The 20,353-nt window shown below is 35.5% G+C and overlaps 1 protein-coding gene across 6 annotated transcripts; it reads left to right on the top strand.

The window, feature by feature from the left end:
- Positions 1 to 1,003: 1,003 nt before the first annotated feature.
- LOC122029477 (rho GTPase-activating protein 7-like) lies at positions 1,004 to 18,366 on the top strand. 6 transcript variants are annotated; one of them, XM_042588473.1, is made up of 26 exons: positions 1,004 to 1,414; positions 1,730 to 1,808; positions 1,924 to 2,058; positions 3,624 to 3,660; positions 4,458 to 4,534; positions 5,080 to 5,150; positions 5,246 to 5,324; positions 5,399 to 5,543; positions 6,418 to 6,537; positions 6,899 to 6,976; positions 7,163 to 7,218; positions 7,295 to 7,364; positions 8,121 to 8,205; positions 9,914 to 10,157; positions 10,240 to 10,521; positions 11,428 to 11,808; positions 11,891 to 11,940; positions 13,523 to 13,583; positions 13,670 to 13,753; positions 14,416 to 14,532; positions 14,606 to 14,772; positions 15,870 to 15,936; positions 17,008 to 17,166; positions 17,279 to 17,416; positions 17,517 to 17,900; positions 18,028 to 18,366. In XM_042588473.1, the coding sequence occupies exons 3-26, from the start codon at positions 1,924 to 1,926 to the stop codon at positions 18,178 to 18,180; spliced, it is 3,240 nt and encodes a 1,079-aa protein (XP_042444407.1). In that variant the 5' UTR covers positions 1,004 to 1,414; positions 1,730 to 1,808; the 3' UTR covers positions 18,181 to 18,366. The 6 variants fall into 6 exon arrangements, with proteins under 6 accessions (XP_042444407.1, XP_042444406.1, XP_042444409.1 ...); XM_042588472.1 differs by having other exon boundaries at positions 1,695 to 1,808; positions 18,028 to 18,365; XM_042588475.1 differs by having other exon boundaries at positions 1,695 to 1,808; positions 17,044 to 17,166; positions 18,028 to 18,364.
- The last annotated feature ends 1,987 nt before the right edge of the window (positions 18,367 to 20,353 follow it).

The following is a 20,353-nucleotide window of genomic DNA, read 5'->3' as shown; positions in this document are numbered from 1 at the left end:
CTTAGGTTGTTTTATGTTTTAATTTAAATTTGCTACTTCTGCTACTCCAAAAATTTTATAAAAATATTCTAAAATTCCAGAAAAATAATAGAACATTTCTAAAATTTATTTGAGAATTTTCGGGCGTTACAATATCCCAAATCTTGATTCCCCCCCAAAAGAGAGAAGATCCTCTTTCAAATGAGGAAGAAACCCTTATATAGGGTAAGGGTTTGGGCGCCACACGACCCTGAGACACGGCCGTGTGGAGCTCACACGGCCTGTGCCACTCCCTTCTCTACCTGTCTCACACGGTTGTGTGTGGGACACGACCATGGCCTGCTCTGCCACTGCTCCCCTTGCACGGTAGTGTAGATCTACACGACCCGCATTGCCTCCGGCTTTGGAGCTCCTGCACGGTCGTGTGCTGCACACGGCCAGGGCGTTCTTGACTTCTAGAAATGTTGCACGGTGGCGGCGATGCCAGCGACCGACGGCGGTGGGTGGCGACGGTGGAGGCCGACGACGGTGGCGACGACGGAAAGTGGCGGCGACCAACGACAGTGGACGACGGTCACGATAGATTAGGGGTATATTCAGCATTTAAATTTTAGTTAAACTTTGACCTCGTAATGTAATCGGATTACATAGTATTTATTTTGTAATCCAGATTATAAAATTTCATTATCTTTTAGAATCTAGATTACATTATATTATAAATTTTAAATTAAATCAAATAAAATAATTAACCGTAGTCTTAGTATTAATAATATTAAAATATAGAGATCACCCGGGGAAAGGGCTATTTGAAATTACAAATAAATTATTTTCTGACGCGACGTGCCCACTACGAGCACTGCTCGACGGTTTGGGCCCAACAGACTACCGCATAATATAATTTTTACGCGTTCTCATGAATCTACTATACGCATTTCAAATCCAACGGGTGGTTTGGTGTCCCGTACACTACATTTATGCACGAGTCCAGAAATGTCGATCAAGGCCTCGCTTTATCTGCGCCCTCCTCCGTGTGATTTGTTCCGAGTTCGCGAATTCAAGAGGGAGTTTTGGGAGGTGAGAGAGGGAATGCCGGGGCGACGGAGACGCGCGTGCCGCGGAGAGATGTAAACGGGGAAGAGAAAAAAGGTCAAGGAGAAGAGAAAGAGAGAAGGAGAGACGTGAGGAAGGAATTCCCTTCGATCGTTGTGGAAGAGGGATTAGTATCCTGAATTGACTTTTTTCTTTTATCGTGTGTCACAATCTTGTTCTACGTAGCGACATTGCGGCTTCGGCCTTCGGTGCCGACAATGTTTGGATTTTCATCGGGCTGATGTTTGCGGGTGCGATCGAGGAAGTTCTGGCTCCGTAGTCCTTTGTTCCTTTGCATTTTCTAGGCTTACGGACCCCGATTGATCCCCGACAACGTCTCGTCTTGGTAAAATGTTCCATCCGTATTTGAATATCCAATGTTATCTGTTCTAAAATTTACTGTTATTGCGACATAGAATACAGTAGAACAATGTTTTTCTTTTTCTTTTCTGTAATGTTGTATCAAAATGCCGCTTAGTCCTATTTTCTTCTCCTAAATATAGGGCTTGTCTCCTGTGCTATGCGTAGACCATTTGGATTTAGCATGAATCATTTAATATGCTGTTTTTTTCCCCTTTACCTGAGATTTCTTTGTTGCTTTTAATGATACGTTTATGGCTTTGTAGATTTATCCTTCTTTCTTATTACCACTTTGGATCAGAACATTGATGGGCATACTGCTTGTCTGAATTGGTCTTATTGTTCTTTGCTGTTAGAAGTTGGTTACTGGGAACGGATTAGTAAGCGCTTTTCAAGTGAAAAACTAATTTTCAATAACGCCTGTCATTTTCACCATTCTACTTAATCACTTAACCTTGTCTATTTTTTTTTTCCTACTCTGATGCTATGTAACAGATGGCCTCATCTCAGAGCAGTGAGAATCTGATGCAATGTAAAACTTGTCTCTGTGGAGAGGGGGATGCCAATTTCTGGATTTCCAGATCATTGGAAAATTCTGACAAACAAACTAACAAATGCCCCAACTGTAAGGTAAGTAGATTTGGTTCAGTGCAGAATATATATTTTTAAACTGTCAGTATAATTATGATTCTATGAATAATGGAATTTTCTTCATTCAAATCCTTCTTTTTCTGCAAACTTTGTCAAGGTTGGCATCTAGTATGTTTAGCCTCTTGCAGTCTTGCTTTGCAATGCATGATGTCATTTTATATGGCATGTTTGAATACTACAGAACATGCCAGAACTTTTATTTTCATTATTCTGACTGTTGACAAAAAAGATATGCAAATTTGTCTCTGTTAGTAAATAAAGTGGTCCAGCAGTATACAAACGCAACTATATCAATTAACTATTTTGCTTCTGAATGCTTTCTTCTAAGGCTAGAGATTAGAGTGCACTTGGTTCTTTGTATCTTGAACTCCTTAATTTAATAAACTGCACCTTAGTCCTACTCAAATCAGCCAAACTTCATCCTTTATTATGGCCTTGAATTATATGTGCACATTTCCTTTCTCAGCTGTAACATTTAACTAGAAGGGGAGCTTTGACGCAGCGGTAAAGTTTTTGTTATGTGACCCGGAGGTCACGGGTTCGAGTCTTGGAAATAGCCTCTTGCAAAGCAGAGTAAGGCCGTATACAATAGACCCTTCCCCGACACCCCGCTTTAGCGGGAGCGTTGTTCACCGGGCTATCCTTTTTTTAGCTGTAATTTAACAATTGTGCATCCTTTCCACTAAATTGCTCAATAGTATGAGAGGAGGAAATGAAACAAGAATACGTTCTCTGGAGTCCTTGAAGTTTCATATGCAAGGAACTTTGCTTATTCTTTAAGATTTTACAACCAATGTCTTTTTGTAATAGTTTATGTTGTCGCTGAGATAAGTGGCTTTCATTTTATTCCAATGATTTTTGTCCCCTTTAACTGTTATATAATTTCTCTTAGTTGTGAATTTTTCTTTTTGGTAGAAAATATGATTATAGCAGAAAAATATTATTCGACTCTTTCAACTTTTGTTAACACATAAAGAAAAAAAAACATATCTGAATGTAACAAAAAAAAAATCAGCATTCCACCAACATCAACATCAACCCAAACAAGTGACAAAAGGCGATTTGCTCGTCTCCAGTACTCCCGCCAACCCGTTCCTCGGCCAACACGGAGGAGGTAAATCACGGGTGGCCACTAGCCATTAGTGCAGGTGGCCAAGGGATGGGGGAAGACATGCTCGGATGTGTCGAGTTTCGACCCCAAGACCTCATGTGGCAACACCCTATGTCTTAACCACCGCCCCGCCCTGAGGGGACAACATCTGCCCAAACAAGTATCATTATATTGTAGCAACTCAAAGATGGATGAGAGAATAAACTCATTTTTTCACGCGCAGATTGAAAATATACCAAATATCTAAATCCAAATGTGCTTTTGATGTGATTATCCTTTTTAGCTGATCATTTGTTCTCCGAGGGAGTGTGATCTTCATGAATCCCTGATTTGCTATTTATTTTATTAGATTCTGATGCTCATATCTTTTAAGGGTTATTTTTTTCTTCAAGAATACTATAAATGCTAAATTATCCATTTTTTACTAGTGCAGGTGTTCAAGAGCGGGCCACTTTTAATTTCATCTAAAGGTATTTATTAATGCAGCTTCCAGGAAGTCAATTCATTTGATTTTCACATAAGGAATGTTAGACATGAAGGGGAGACTTGGCGCAACGGCAAAGTTGTTGCCATGTGACCAAAAGGTCACGGGTTTGAATTCCTCTTGCAAAAAGCAGGGTAAGGTTGCGTACAATGAATCCTTCCCCAGGACCTCGCATGGCGGGAGCTTCGTGCACCAGGCTGCCTTTTTTTTATAAGGAATGTTAGACATGTTAAGAGACTATTTTTGTTATTAGTTTTATTATAATAGGGAAAATGCTTATTCCACAAGAAAAATTAAAAATTGTCTAATACTAACCTTGCATTAGTGCCTTCCAAATCATGGCATGCCTTTTTTGTTTAGTTTATCTTTCTAATGAATATACAAGATTCTTTTCCATTTTCCTATAATCTGTATAAATCGTCAAAGTAATAATCTCACTTTAACTTACTAGTGCATATGAAAGGGATAAGGATTGTAGGACAGTAACTTCTACTCCAGAGAATTGCTAATCACCAGTTTTCTGCTTTAACCTGTCCTCTCTAGTGGGTTAAAGCCTTAGAACTTCACCCAAAGTTTTGCACTAGCACATTGCCCATAACTGTCATAAATTAGGTGACTATTTCCTATAGAAAGAGAAAGTGGGAGTTTTGATTTTCTTTTTGGATTTGATCTTTTATGAGATATTTGAACCAAGCTCTGGTGTTTTTTTTTTCTTAAAAAGAACATTCTTCATTGTTATAGCATGACTTGTAATTTCAACTTTTGAACTTTCTTAATTTATAGGACTTGGTTGGACATCATGGAAGAAACGTTGGTTTGTCCTTACACGCACGTCATTGGTTTTTTTCAGAGCTGACCCCGTAAGTGCATCGTGCCTGTTATTCATTGTTTTATATTGCATAGTGCCTGTCTACAATTCAGTATCTCCTGCTCTGGATTGAACTTCAAAGAGTTGAAAAGTTAATTTTCAAGAGAGAAATGTGAAATGTCAAAGTTGATGATTTTCAAAAAAATTACTTTTTCCTTAACTCCCCTCAAATTGACAATACTCCAGGATTTAAAGACTGTGAGGACGAAATGACAACTCTACAAAGTTATAGTGTCAAATAAATAGATCCATATTCTAGCATTTAATATCTACTCTTGAAATGACATATACATTTTGATATGCTATTGAGAAAAAGAAATTAAATACTCTGTCCAGCCTGGAAATTAGTAAATTTACCCAGTAAACAAGCTCAACAGTCACTAGTTGGTTGCCTAGGGTTTGAAACAGAGTGATTTTATCCATATTCTCAATCTTAGTTTTTAGCAATGATATTGAATGCACTACGTATGAGGATATTTAACTAATTATTTTCTAGAAATGTTGTGGCTTATTCGAATGTGCCACTTTGTTGTGCAGTCTGTTCTGCCTCAAAAGGGCAATGAAGCAAATTCTAGCCTTGGTGGTATCGACTTGAACAATTCAGGAAGGTTGGACAATTTAAGGATTGTATTATGTCCCAGTTTAGAGAAAAACCATATTTAATGAATTTCAATAACAAATCTAATAAACTACAATTCCACAGTGTTGATGTGAAAGCAGATAGAAAGATTTTGATGGTCATTTTTCCTGATGGCCGTGATGGACGAACATTTACACTAAAGGTAGTTCTACAAGCTTCTTGATTTCTTCTATATCCTTTTGGATTTTTATATAATGTTATTATTTGGTATGACAGGCAGAAACTTCTGAGGATCTATATGAATGGAAGGTTGCATTGGAGAATGCTTTAGCACAAGCGCCCAGTGCAACCACTGCCTTGGTTCAGAATGGAATTTTTCGCAGTGATGTGACTGAATCAAGTGAAGTATCACATGAGAAAGGTATACTGATTTATTACTTTTCCACATAGAATTGTTGTTATGAATTCTTCTGATACTTGTGATGCATTGTGGAAGATAGCTTGTCTCTATTTACTATCACTAATCACTGTTTTCTGATTTCCCAATTCTGTCTCTCTCTCATCTATTAAACTGAGGAATATCCAGCTCAACTATTGATACAATAAATATCATCGTAAATTTTGTTTCTGGATATAAATATATTATTAAACAATTTCAACACCCCTTAACAATACAGGACTGCAACTGAAATAAGAAAAGCAAAATTTTCATTATTCAGTCATAATACTAATAGCATGATTTTTTGGTTTGTCCTGTATGATTTCAGAAAAAATATGAATTAAACTAGTAAAAATCAAGGACATTAGGGATTGCACAAGCTGTGAATTTAACATGATTAAAGAATTTCATAATTTTCTAATTTAGTGTTTCCTCAACACTGTCACAAAGCATTGGTAGTTTTTCCTCTGATCTCTCTCATTCAACCTATTTCTTCTTTCATTGCTCAGCATTTTGTTCTCTGTTATTTATAAGCTCCAGTTAGTATGTGGGATATTTCCAATGTTTTTAGACCTGTTTGAAGCTCTGTTTTGGCCAATTTTTTTAAGATAGACATATACCAATGGCACATATGGATGGATTCTTGGAATGCTTTCTGAAAGAGTAGGTGATCAAATCAATGTCTTAAAAATCCCATTATGATGTTATGTTATGGATTACTATCATTTTTTAAAATTTAGTTATTTCAGAGTTATACTTTTCTTACTGTTCTTGAATATTTTTTACTAGCCTGTTTCTGTGGTTTCTTGTCAGTGACAGCTGTTTCTAATATTTCTTCCTATTTTGTTATATGAAGAGAGGGACAGACAATCTACAAATTCTTCTGTGATTGGTAAGCCTGCATCGCTTGCACTTGAAGATATTGATGGGAGCCCATCTTTCTTGGAGAAGGCCCTTAAGTTCATCGAGCAACATGGTAATTTCAGTTTCTTGCTACTACTAGATGAATTTAATATTATTCCCTGTCAGAAAAGGTCGGCCAATTTAGGTTTGATAGTTTCTTTTGTTATTGTGTCATGGTTACATATCTTATAAGCTTAAATGTGGTAGGATAGATTTTGTGAAATAACTGGGAAAAATATCATTTAACTTGTACTTCATCCTTTTTTTTTGGCAACATGTACCACCTGATTTTTTTGTCCCATTTCCAATTATGCAAACACAGAAAAAAGGATCTATCTAATGTCAATCTTTCCTAGTACAATCTAATTGGGTAGAATCTAACTGTTTTTCTTTATTTGAAGCTGCCTAGATATGTGATTACTTTTCCCCAAAAGGTATCAAAGTGGAAGGTATCTTGCGACAGTCTGCTGATGTTGAAGAGGTAAAACGCAGAGTGCAAGAATATGAACAGGGTTAGTTTGCTACTCTGCTTTGTATTTTTCTCCAGATCGAAAACTTTACCTATCTAGCCTTGTAATCTGCTCCACTGCTTTGGAACAGTGAGTCCTGATTCTTACTGTTGCAATCAGACTCAAATTTACTTCTTGACTTTTTCATGCACTCATGAATGAGAAGTAATATATACAATTTTTTTTCAGGAAAAATTGAGTTTTCTCCAGATGAGGATGCTCATGTTATTGGAGATTGTATCAAGGTACAAAATTTTAGAAATTTCAAATTATGCAGATTTTGCAAACATACTTAAATAGTAATTTACTTTTGCTATGCAGTATATTTTGCGGGAGATGCCTTCGTCTCCAGTGCCAGCATCTTGTTGTACTGCACTAGTCAAAGCATACAGTACGTCTGGACAATGTTCCTTGTCATAGGATAATTCAGATATTCACATTTAGTTTCAGAAAGGAATTCTTTTAAATATGCATGTTTGAAATCAAAATAGAATTTAATTTCTGTTGTTCAAGAAAAAGAATCCTTTTGTACCTATGATTTTTAATGAAAAATGTGTGTTCAGACAATTTTCTATTGGTTGCAGGTACATTTTTTTTATGCTTCTCATGGTTTATGGCCCTCTTTGCTTTGATTCTGATATATATATAGTGCTTTGAAACCATAAATTTTTGACAGCTTAAGTTTTGGGATAAACAACCTGGTCAAATTAGAAAAAAAAAATTGTCCAACTTTTGATAAAAAGTCCTTGATTAATTGCTTATCATGGGCTTGTAAGTGCGCATGTGCGCTGTTATGTTTTGGTTGTGATCATTTCAATGGTTAATCCAGCTCTGAATCAAAGAGAATATGACATTGTAAATTTATAAATTCATTATCTTTCTAAATACTTAGGCATTTGGGATAAGTGGATACCCAATCAATATACTGACACATTTGGACGGTTGGTTTCTTTCTTTGCTTGACTTCTGAAAATACTAGTACCTGCCTTATCTTCTTAACAGAATAAAACTTAGAATGTTGCTTCTCTTGGCTAAATAATTACAATATGCTCCTTATTGAGTGTCTCAAACTCTCAAAAACCAAGCTATCTTCTCATGCCCTCTGGAAGGTTGAATCATCTAATGGTTCATCTTTTCCATTGTCAAGGAACTGATCGTGGAAACAGAGTCGACTGTATACGAGCTGCAATATTTGAAACTTTCCCAGAGCCCAATTGTCATCTTTTGCAGAGGTATACTAGTGAATTATTTGTGTTTATCATGTAAGTTTTATTTGCCCATTATTACTTTCTTTGAAGGGAAAAAATTCTTTCATGAATCACATGAATTTCCTACTATTCTCGTTTCCATTGTATACTTCATTTTTTCCTCTTAAATTTATGGTGTATTTTTCTGGTTCTGAATCTTCTGAACATTGAGGTAGATTTTGGATAATGAAGGTTTTTGCAGGCATGCACAATGGATAGTATCAACATCAATTATGAATTTGAGTGTTTTTTAGTGTACCACAGTGATTTTTTAACACACTAATTTACTTTCAACAATCTGTTTGCCGCTTTCCATTCTGAACTGCATCCCAAATAAGCATCTAATTCTTCTTTTAAAAGTTTTAATGTTTTATTAGTCTGGCCAATTGAATGTAATCCTAGTTTACTTTTGTCCATCAACTCTAATTTTTTGCTATTGCTATTCTCGTTTTTAGTTGTTAACCCTAGTTTCTTTAGTTGCAACATTCTTTCATGTTCTGTTCTTTTCATACTAGACCACTATATGATCTTGTTGATGCCAATTGTTTTGGGATTGTGTTATAGCCTGGATACTAATTGGTTAGGTGGGTATTAGGAACACAACAAAAATGTTTGCAGACAGCAAAAATGGGAAACCCAGTATGTGAAGAAGGTAGATTACAGTTAACAACTACAGAATTGAAGTGGCATTAGTTTTGCATAGTTTGGCAAGCTTGCCTGTCATTGGTCAAATATAGAAAATTCTTATTATGTCATTTCAAACATACATCACATTATTGTGATTCATCTCACAATTTACTAGATGATTTACCTCTTCTTATACAAAAAAAGTTCTAAGGTATACATTCATAACATATGTGACCATGTAAATGATGAATCACTTGCAATAATTGAGAAAGACTCATAGCTTCTAGAGACTTGGTGGTAAACCATTTCAGTTCAGTTCAGTTCAGCTGAGCACAAAGTTTGACTCTGCACTGGGTTCTACTGAGCACCAGTTTGGATGAGTTCAACTTATGAACAACCCATCTATTGTATCCATCAAGCTCCGAATCTCTATTGCATAGAATTGATTCTGAGTGATCATGAATAGATTTGTGATAATTGTAGTTTAGATGTCACATATGAGTTGTATTCATAGCCATACTATTTTAGATGCTTCCGTCTCTGCCTCTTGCTTCTTGCTTAATTCTAAAATTTTAGGACTCATATATATGCTCTTTATCTTGTACCCTGTAATTAATTAAATAGCAATGTTGTGCATACAAGCTTAAATTAAGCTTAATACACTACACATGCTTTTGTTAACTAATGGTCAAGTTCAGGAAGTAAGCTGTTTTTACGCACATAGCTGTAAAACCAAGACTCAGAGATTCCAAATTCTTATGTGTTAAGAATATAGATGCATAGGTTGGTCCCTTTCTAAACAGCTCAAGCATTGCTGCTGGGAGAAATTAACAAGTCAACTTTAACATCGTCAATGTACAATGTGCATACTAGAGGCCTTATTATGTAATAGGATGTGTAACTCCTTGTAGTTTTCTTGGAAAGTATTGTGGTACCTTCTCAAAGTTTCAGACTGTTTTATGAATTTAGAGAACAATTATCACTTACAATGACCATTTTTTTTCAGTAAACTATATTATTGTAATTTCAGTTACATTTCTTAACTATGAGATCATTGTTTGTTCAGGATTCTTAAAATGATGCAGATGGTAGAATCTTACAAATCTCAGAACCGTATGTCACTTTCTGCTTTAGCAGCTTGTATGGCTCCGTTACTTCTACGCCCTCTTCTTCTTGGTGAATGTGAATTTGAAGATGATTTTAATATGGGTGGTGATGGTTCTATTCAACTCATGCAAGCTGCTGCTGCTGCTAACCATGCCCAAGCTATTGTCGTAATTATGTTAGAGGACTATGAAACAATATTTAATGTAAGGTTTCTTCTTTTTTTAATTAAGCATAAAAATTCCATTATAACAAAGTCTCAATCTTATAATATAAGCACTTAACCAGGAGAATCTCCTGCATGAGGACTCAATGTCATCAGATCTTTACTCTGATTCTGAAGATGGTGATGTTGAAGACGATTATTCAACTGATAATGACAATCCAGAAGACGATGAATATCACAATGGGCATAATGATAGCGATAATTTAACTGATACTGATATTTCAGAAGATGATGGATTTCATGATGAGCATAATAGCTCAGGAACAAATATAAATGATGATTCTGATCATTCCTCTAGTGGAACAGTTAGTGAAAGCCACAAAAATATTGAATCCAATGTGCAGGTTAACAATTTACTGTTCAGATTTTCTTAATAGTGTGTTTAATTTAGTATGAGGAACATAGTTTTCATTGCTTCTAGTATCCTGGACAATCATTTTCGACATTGTGCCTGAATATCTGTTTCATAGTGCAAAAATTGAGTATACAGTATATGCAGTATACACAAATACTTGTATGGGATCAACTGGAATTTTCTTAATTAATTAACAAATAGGAAAAATCTGGATGGAAAACTTAGTCAATATTTTGGTAGGTCGTAAATTTGCAAGCTTTGTTATCTTTGTTTTACTTTTAACTGATCAGCTGAAAGAAATTTCAATTGCTCAGATAATTTATTCAACTTCATAATTACAGATGCCTAGCAGTTTCTGTACCTGGTCATCTAGAGCCACTAAGCTAAGTATTAAGAAGTAAGAATGAGCTTCCTTTTGAATAGAGAAACTCTTGTTTAGTCTGATACAATTTCAGGCCTAGCTGTTGAGTGTTGAATGAATTATCACCACTGGTTCCATATTTCTTGGTCACATCTTGGTGTGTTCCACTTTGATTGGACACAAAACTAAAAGGTCTTAGAAATCATTTTTCTCTAAAGAAATGACAATTGAAGTGTAGATTTGTCCCATGTTAGATCTTTCATTTTCTTATACTTTATGACGGGAGCTTCTTGACATTGCATTACCAGTAAAGATCAAATCTGGGATTTCCTTTTTAAAATTATATATATTTTTTTAAGGATCTGCATGCAAGGTGACGGATCAAATGTCAATTGATTGAAATCACCACAGAAGTACTCTTGTTTCCGTCAAAATTTTTAAGTTGAAGAGACATGTTTAGTTTTAAAAGTTTCCTCGGTTTGTTTCCTAATTTTTAAATCACAGGTAAACTGATATTATATTCACATTGTTTAGAACAATCAAAAGAAAGAAGATGCATGTGTGCAAGACAGAGATGCTAACGATGCATTCAAATGCTTTGACATTACAGCACATGATCCTTTAATACATGAATTTTGTCATCAGAAGTCATCAGCAACTGATAAACCAGAGCCCAAGGATTCTACATCAGGCCATAATATCCCAACTGATTTTCAGAAACATGAAAGTATACCGCGTGATGTAAGTAATACCACCACATCGCATGGTAGTGCTCATCATGAGTCTGCTCATAATCCTGCAAGTTCATTCCTGAAGTCTGTTAGTAATATCTTACCTTCAAGCAATCGAAAAGTTATAGATAAGCCAAAACGTAAGATTTCTTCAAAACAGCCAACCATTTGGGGGCGTGCCTCTGTGAGTACATTTGTATTTGATTTGAGCCTTCTTCCATTAGTAAACTTTGCAGATAATGATATGCTATGTTTGTAATGTCCAGCAAAAGAAGAATCTCCCTATGAAGTCAAAGGATTTGCCAAGTGAAAATGAGTGTGTTCTCTATGCATTAACATTTTATGTTTACTTTCATTTGTTGTGAAAATATTGGACCAGATAGTAGACATCAATTTTGCTGAATATCTTTCTTATGCAACTGTAGAAGATCCCCAGAATCCTTCACATGATTGCAGTGTTTATGCCTTACCAGTTTTGTCTTTATCATGGTATTTTTCACAGTATGTGACTCTTCTCCAAGAATATATTAAGTTTGCGCATACTCAAACTAGAGAATGGATATTGATCGATGTCCCTCTAGTGTCACAAAATAGACAATAGAAAATGTAATTGACAAAACATTTGACTATTAGGTTTTGAATATTTAATCATCACTGAAACAACTTGTAAATATTGGAACAGGGACACAAAAGATTAGGTTTTGAATATTTAAAATTTGTGAATGCGGAGAAATATTGGAAGAGGGACTAAGTTTGATACTATTCTGAGAGACAGGGAGAAGATGTTAAAGAGGAAACCGGGTAGAGGTCTAACCTCTATTTGAGAGAAGTTAAAGAGGTTATGGGAAGTGAAACAATAGCATGTTGCAAAGAGGTTATGGGATTCTTTTAACTTCTAATTATAATAACCTTTTTTCTTAACTTTTGTCATTATCAGTCATCTCTTAGATGTTATTAGGATATAAAGTTACACCACTTTAAGAATTACATTGCATTATTCATATATTTACTATATAAATTAATGTTGCTTAATGATATTAGATCCATAGAAGTTTATAATGTGCATAATAATACTGCAAATTGAAAATAAATATAATTATAAATAATAATTTAATTAAATTGTGGAATCTTATAATCCTACTATCTAAATCTATGAGGTGGGACTACAAAATCTAATTTTTGACAATCTTTGAGGTTTATTATGAGGCTGAAGGAGACAAAGGGATTGTCTCATGATCTCATTATAAGTGTGTATTAGCAGGTACATGTGACTTTTCAACCTCTTTAAGTGGATACATCAATAAGTTTAATACTTTTTTATTTTATATATATATTTATATTTAACGTTCTTAACCTTTACAATTTTTACTTGTTAATAGGTAGCTAAATTTATGCAGGTACACAACCCATTGTATGGCTTATAGCTGATGCACTGAAAACACAAATATAGTTGACTCTAGTAATAGTAGGACATTCATATCCATAGCATCCTACTTTCCATTCATTTCCAACATACAACATTTTAAGATGATATATTATATATGCAGTCACGTGTACTTGAAGTAATTTGAACCATCATTCCATCTAAGATATTATATAGGCAGTCGTGTGTATTTGGAATGCAAACTAAGTCATAGTATAAACTTAGGTCACATTCCATGTAAGATATTGTGACCCATGCAGAGACATGGCTGAATTAGATTTTATCCTCTTCTTACTTGACTGATTGCTATGTGGCAATAAACCAAAATTTTCAGTGGTTTCTTCCAGAAAACTTTTCTCTCTCATTTGATAGTTTTTATGCTATTATGTTAGTTTAGTCGTGCTAGTATGCTAGATGGCTTGCAATAATTTTCTGCTATTTAATTAACTTTTGTTTTTCCACATTTGTTAATAAGGAGTGCTATTCAAAAGCTTAAGCAGACTAAGGATGATTTGCAAATCAAATTTGCCAATGACGTGAGTCCATTTTCTAAATTGAAATTCAGTCTACAACAAGAATAAGGCTATTTTTTTCTTCTAAAACTATTGTGTTGACTGTAAAGGTAAAAGGAAATGTGGCTTTGCAAGAAGGTTTGAAACAACGAAAAGAAGCACTGCATGAGCGGCGATTAACCCTTGAGCAAGATGTAAGCATCAGACAATACAGCAGATGCATCTTTATTTATTTAGATCAATTCAATAAAATCATAATTTTCTTTCTTTCGGGTAAAGGAACTAAAAAAATATATTGCTATTAGAGTTTGTTTTTTTCTAGGTCATGTAGTCAAATGATGGCATGCTTATTGATTTATAATAGGCTGCTTGCTCCTATAATGCCCTCTTGTTGAATCACTTTTTTGCACTTAATATCCTCATTACCAGTCGTGTTGAAAAAACTTGTACTTACAGTAGCATTGCCTGAATTTCCTTTTTGCCTTTCTTGAATGAAACCACTTGCTCAAGGATCATATGCATATGATTTTCATGTGCCTCAAAAGTATCAAATTCAAAGTATGAACCAAATGTGTTTATTATTTTCCATGTCCTGTTATAAATGACTTCTGGATTTGTTAATAGCAAAATTTGTAAACAACTGCGACTCATAATTAATTTTATTGCTTGAAAGTTGAAACTATATTTGTTAAATTTCATTGTTGAGCTATTAAACACTTTCTGATTTTCATAGGCTCCTAGTTTCTTTTTCCACTGTATAGAATAATATTTGCAATAGTTCAATCTCTTTTTATTTTCTTCTTGATGTATCGCTATAAGATAATCTAGACTTTGGAAATTATCTTTGTTGAAGTAGATAGAAAGATTGCGTGAGCAATTGCAAAATGAGAAAGATCTGAGGACATCATTGGAGTCTGGATTACTGAACATGGGACCCAACCATATATCTGTTGCCTCTGCTCTAGATAGCAAGGTTTGTTTAAAGCTTTTTGTTAAGTAAATAGCTTGCAGCAGATTCATAGTCATACTTTATAGTTGTGTTGAAGACAAGGGCAGATCTAGAGGAAGTTGCTCTTGTTGAGGCAGATATAGCTAAGTTGAAGCAGAAAGTTGCTGATCTTCGTGGGCAGCTTGACCAACAGCTTACGCAAAGTTATGATTCCTTATGTGAGTCTTGTGGCAAAAATCTGTGCACTAGCGACAACTCTACACAGTAAGATAAATCTTGTTCTCCACTTGTATGCTTGCTGCTCATCAGAGACCATTTGTTTTATTAATGCCGAATATCAGATGTCGATTTTTGGTAGATGCTAGTTCTCAAAATTAGAAGATGAATGAGAATTCTTGGTTTAATAGAGTAACCTCTAGTGTAGCTTTAGAAAATTGTAACATTGAAATTCAATGTTTTGGGGTTGTGGGAACACGATTGGCACCTCTTAATCCTATGGATTGATCCAATGGGAACATTGTTTGTAGATTTACACAAGAAAATTTTCGCACCAATGCCAACAAAGATGTGTTTTGCTATTAGTGACTATTGATTTGATTAAAGTTCTCTCATTTGCTTCACAAGACAACCAAAAGAAGAGGGACAAGGACCAGCTTAAGATTGAAAGCATCTTGCAGTTAGGTTTTAAAATTTAAACCTCTTCGAGTTGAAGCCTTTACCATTTCTTTGATTTTTTTCTAATAGAGATTTGTTACTTGATAAGTATAGGTTGTGCCACTGGGTTTTTCCCACCTATTCTGGTATCTGATTTAAACTTAATAGAATATTATTTTCGTCAAAGATTTTGGCCTCTGTATCCTTTTCCAACAATCCTGGCATCTGATTTAAACTTATGGAATGTGATTAAAAGGGCAACCCAATGCACGAAGCTCCCGCCATGCGGGGTCCCGGGGAAGGATCCATTATACGCAGTCTTACCCTACTTTTTGCAAGAGGTTGTTTTCAGGATTCGAACCCGTGACCTTTTGGTCACATGGCAACAACTTATGGAATGTGATTCTTGCCAAAAATTTTGACAAAACTTTTAAAGTTGACACTTCAATACACAGTTTTCGTGGTACAGTAGTAACTTGTTACGCATTTGTGTTCAAATGTTTTTCTGATGAAACAAAAAATCTTTGGTACAGTTTCTACTTTCACTAAGCATCATATTTGTGTAATATACAAAATAGTTGAGAATTATATTAGCTCACTTTCTTTGTTTGAAACTCTGTTTAATAGGACAATTGAAACCACAATGTTCGCATATTATTTCTAGCCTTTTTTTTTCTTTTTTGTTTTAATGAGTGTTCATGATGCAGGAAAAGGCAGCTGGAAGAAGTTAGAAGTACTTGTCCTGATCAACATTCAATTATTTTGATCAAAGATGTAAGTTTGTGGGTATATGCTCCTGACAGCTGTTTCATTCCTTGCACCTAGCAGCTACACAATTCTCAAGTTGCTATTACTTAGTGCTGCTTCAAGTTCATCTCTCTAGTATACAAATTTTAAACTAGGGTTTGTATTTAAGATGATCAGGTTGCTACTAATATTATGTGCCAGTATAATTGGAGAACTCCATCTGTGATTATGTCTAACACTAACATTGAAAATTAACTATGCTGAATTTACTAATCGCTTGTTAAAGCTATTTTTTTTGTTGTTCCTTTTAATCTTGAACTCTTATATTCTTAGTCTTTGTTTTAGTCAAAATAGCTTTGATGTTCGTTGTGAGCTTCTTTGATCAAAGCCATATAGCCAGTTCTAAAGTAATAACAAATAGTCATAGGAAAAAGGCTTAAGGTATCTATATAAGCTGGAAAATACAACTGTGAACCTTTTTTCGTTACAAGGCTAATATTGCATACATGAAACAGCTATATGGGATTAGATCCCGAGTCCAGCTCGAACCATGCACTAGCCACTTAAATTGGTATGAAAGGCCGGCCTGCATGAAAAATCTGAGTGTCTTACTCTACACAAGACATGGACCTATTAATGCTATTTTTAAAATAATTATCAGATTTAGATCAGACACTGGTCCAAGCTAGGCCCTAGATAGGCTTTGGGTTAATGGTTGGACTAGTGAGTAATGGTCAAACCACATATTTACTTGAATACCAACCTGGGAATGTTGGCCGTTAGAATGGGTCTCCAGATGGTCGGTGGAAAACTTTCATGGGCCGGGTTGGTTATCCAAGTTCGACGTTACTTGACTTGTTTAATCATTTTTTGTGACCGGTGAAAAATTTTTATGGGGCCAGGTCAGTCACCCAAATTTGACGTTACCTAACATGATTAATCATTTTTTTTCTTACTCTATCTATTCGACATGTCTAGTCTTAGTATATATTGGAGAGCCCAGATTAGACAGTTGGTCAAGTTCATATTTGTGACTATAATGATACTGAAATTTATTTCCAAAGTTGTGTGAACATTTGGATTTGGTATTTTTCTCAGGGGGAAATAATGTATAAGTTTTTAAAATCTGAGCAGGAGTTGCTTTCTTCTGAAGCAGTGCTATCTCTGGAGCAGTACAGCGAATCAGATAATCAGAATGTTATACTCCCAGGAAGCTTTTCTCCCAAAGACTCAATTTCAAGGTCTTCCAAGAATAAGGTACTAACATTAATCACTCTGATCGCGCAATGGCCATGCTGTAGCATCTTCCTTGCCCACGTATACCAATTTTGTATTCTGCAACTGAGCAGCATCCTACTGTTTTCTGAAGGGGGGAGCACTAAGCTTACCTTCTCAAAGTGGTGAGCCTCACTCTGAGCATCATAGCACAGAGTCTCGAGCATTAAACTGTACCTTAAATAGTGAAGAATCATCAATGGCCACTTCTAAGAATTATACTTACAAGAAGGTAGATTATCTCTTATGTCATCTTGTACATACGCATGCATTTTCCCAATACTATAATAAAATCTGCTATGAATCACAGTAGTAAGTTCTCTTTTAAACAGGACACTCCCACGGTCAATGAGAATGCAGCAACTCAAACCCAGGAATCAGCATCATTGGCAGATGGACAACCATCTCAGATGCAAAGGACAAAGCGGAACGGTGGTAAGTTATCCAAGGGGAATAATAAAATTTCATCAGCTGAAGAAGGGTCAACAAAAGTTGGACAGAATATTTCAAAGAAATTCATGATCTGGGGTGATTTTGGAAAGAAAGAAGCTCAAGATCCACAATTGACAAATAAACAGAGCGTTCACAAGAAACAATCAAGTGATCCTACATTACATTGTTTGAAATCTCAGACTTCTACTGGCATTTCATCTTCTGAGATGCCAGCAGTAGCGGGACACACTGGAGATGCAAAAGGATTTAGTTTCAAACTTGAGGTAAAGGTCATGAAGATAACTTGGTTAATACCTTGTTAAAAGGGATTGTTTTTTGTCATGATTGTGTTTCTTTATAGCCAACGTTGCTGAGATGAGATTTGACTAAAACTACTCTGATACCAATCAGGAAACAATTTCTTCATCATCTTCAGCACTCGTTAAGTTGACAAATCGTCTGAACTTTCTGAAAGAACGGCGTGCGCAACTTGCAAATGAGCAAACAAAGCAGAATACTCGAAGATCTGCCCAAGATAGTTCTCAGAGAACAAGTGCCAGATGATTATGAATCTAGAAGATAATTTTTGAAGTCCTGGTACTTGTGTACAGGTGAAAGTTTCTCTTCTGAAAAATAAGGTTTGCAAAATGTTTCGGAAACAATGGCATAAAATTTTGAAACAGTAGTTTATGAGTTTGTGGAAAATCTGATCATTTCTTTCATTGAGGGTTTTTGTTGATTGAAAGAATCTACCTCTCTATTATTGTTTCACTTCTCGATGATGGCTTCCGTCGTGATATAAAATCTAGTTATACCAACATGCCAAGGAATAGTGTAAATGAATAGTGAATGCCTACAAGAACCAAATTTCCACATCGAGCGGTAATGCGTTCTTCATCCTGGCCTTTAGGAGCTTGTATTTGCACCTACATCTTCCACAATGTAGACAGCTGCTTAAACTGTTTTACGGTTACCGACCGTTTTTTTAGTCTTTTAAAATAGAGAATGGGAAAAGTAGCGCATTTCGCTTTTAAGAATTTAAAAATGTAAAAAAATTATTTAGTTTAGTAAAATTCAATTATTGATAGATCATCAAAAATATATTATAATATAACAAAAAATTTATTCTATACAACGAAAGTATAATATAATAGTAATGAATTATATATTTACACAATCGTATCAACTAACTAGCAGTGTGATAATGTTGAGGATCTGGCAACTGGTTAGAGAGCTTCAATCATCACCACACCTCTAATGACAACCATGCCAAAGTCATTCTTCTCATTTCCATTCACCACCAACGTTTTCTCGACAAGAACTGCTCGAAACCACTGAGTGCGACTCGGTTCGCGTTCAGTTTAAGCCGTCGCTTCTTGTGAACGGGAGGGTGCCCCGATCGTCTCATGATGATCAAAGTTAATCAAACAGTTGCCCAGCAAAAATTTATCGGCATAATAAATTTGTTATCAGACAGTTCCCAATGGATTTTAACTTCAAAACTAGTCAAATAAGAGATATAAATAACAAATAGAATGCCTGAGCTCTCAGGAACAAGGCCAAAGTTTTCCACAGTTACGAAATTCCAGGAAAAGATAATCACTCCTGCGGCCCATTACAAAAATTGATCCCAATCTTGCAGAAGCTCTCACTCTTTCCTCTTCGCAACGAGGGAGAAGACACTCCAAAGAGAGTTTTTCAGCTCCCTAATTGGAACAGAATAGAGATCCTCAAGCGACGTCAAGAAAGGGATCAAAGATAACGGGAATCAGAAGTTTATCCCATCATGGCTTCGATTTCGGTGTGGTTAAAGCAAAAAATATGTCATCATTGAGCCCAAAATAAAAAATTTAAAGCCGGAAGGTCCATCTTCTATCAATTAAAACAAAAAAAAATAGTCAACACGCGAAAAAAATAAAAGACTGGAGAGAAACAACAGCACGAGAGGAATATATGTAGAACCCACGAGAAAATGCGGCAATCCACGGTGATCCGGATGCCGCACGTCCAGGGGCACCAATGCTTTGATATTGCATCTCTTCGCCTCAAGCATAGTCCGGACGAGTCGCGATCGACTCCGGACGATTGTGATTTAACAGAAGAATGCATAAACAGGAAAATCAAGCAAAACAAAGTCGAAAAGGTAACATTTTTGGGAGAGAAACACGAAGGGGAATAGACGAACCTGATTCGAATGTATAGAAGAATTAAACCCGAAGCAAGGAGGTGGATCTCGCAGATGCGGCGGAGGATAAGGGTATCGCTAGGTATTTATGGACAGTTTCAGAGCGCTAGGGTTTACTGTCGCTCCGTGCGTACCGATACGCGCCGAGGAACATCGCTGTGAGTTATGTGATAGTATGGGCCTAGATCGTGCTTAAAACTGACAGGTAGGCCCACATATATGTTTCCGAAGGCCCAAAAGTATTTATTTATTTAATTATCTTTGATATTATGAAATTCGATACACCTGGATCCGTACCCAAATTTCAGTATGAGAAATGATATTCATCTAGAAAATTCATCTAGATAGACACATAAATGATGGATCCATAAAAAATGAAAATTCTAAATGAGTATCACAACTCTTTCAGTATTATCCATTCTAATCCAATAGGTGCAAGAAGGTTCATTAACACCGAGATGGAAGAGAAGGTAAAGTATTTATTAAGATAATATATTACCCTATTGGAAAACAAAAGGAGAATGATAAAAATTAAATATATAATTTTTTTTA

This window comes from Zingiber officinale, chromosome 10B, assembly GCF_018446385.1.
Source record: "Zingiber officinale cultivar Zhangliang chromosome 10B, Zo_v1.1, whole genome shotgun sequence".
NCBI classification, from domain to species: Eukaryota; Viridiplantae; Streptophyta; class Magnoliopsida; order Zingiberales; family Zingiberaceae; genus Zingiber; species Zingiber officinale.
This window is presented reverse-complemented; position numbering and strand designations above follow the sequence as displayed.

What these genes read in the sequence shown, in the direction of transcription:
- LOC122029477 (XM_042588474.1), top strand. Translation starts at nt 1,924, where the DNA reads ATGGCCTCATCTCAGAGCAGTGAGAATCTGATGCAATGTAAAACTTGT. An exon ending in TAAGTTCATCGAGCAACATG is followed by an intron (nt 6,538 to 6,898) that starts GTAATTTCAGTT and finishes TTTCCCCAAAAG; the next exon opens with GTATCAAAGTGGAAGGTATC. An exon ending in GATTTAGTTTCAAACTTGAG is followed by an intron (nt 17,901 to 18,027) that starts GTAAAGGTCATG and finishes GATACCAATCAG; the next exon opens with GAAACAATTTCTTCATCATC.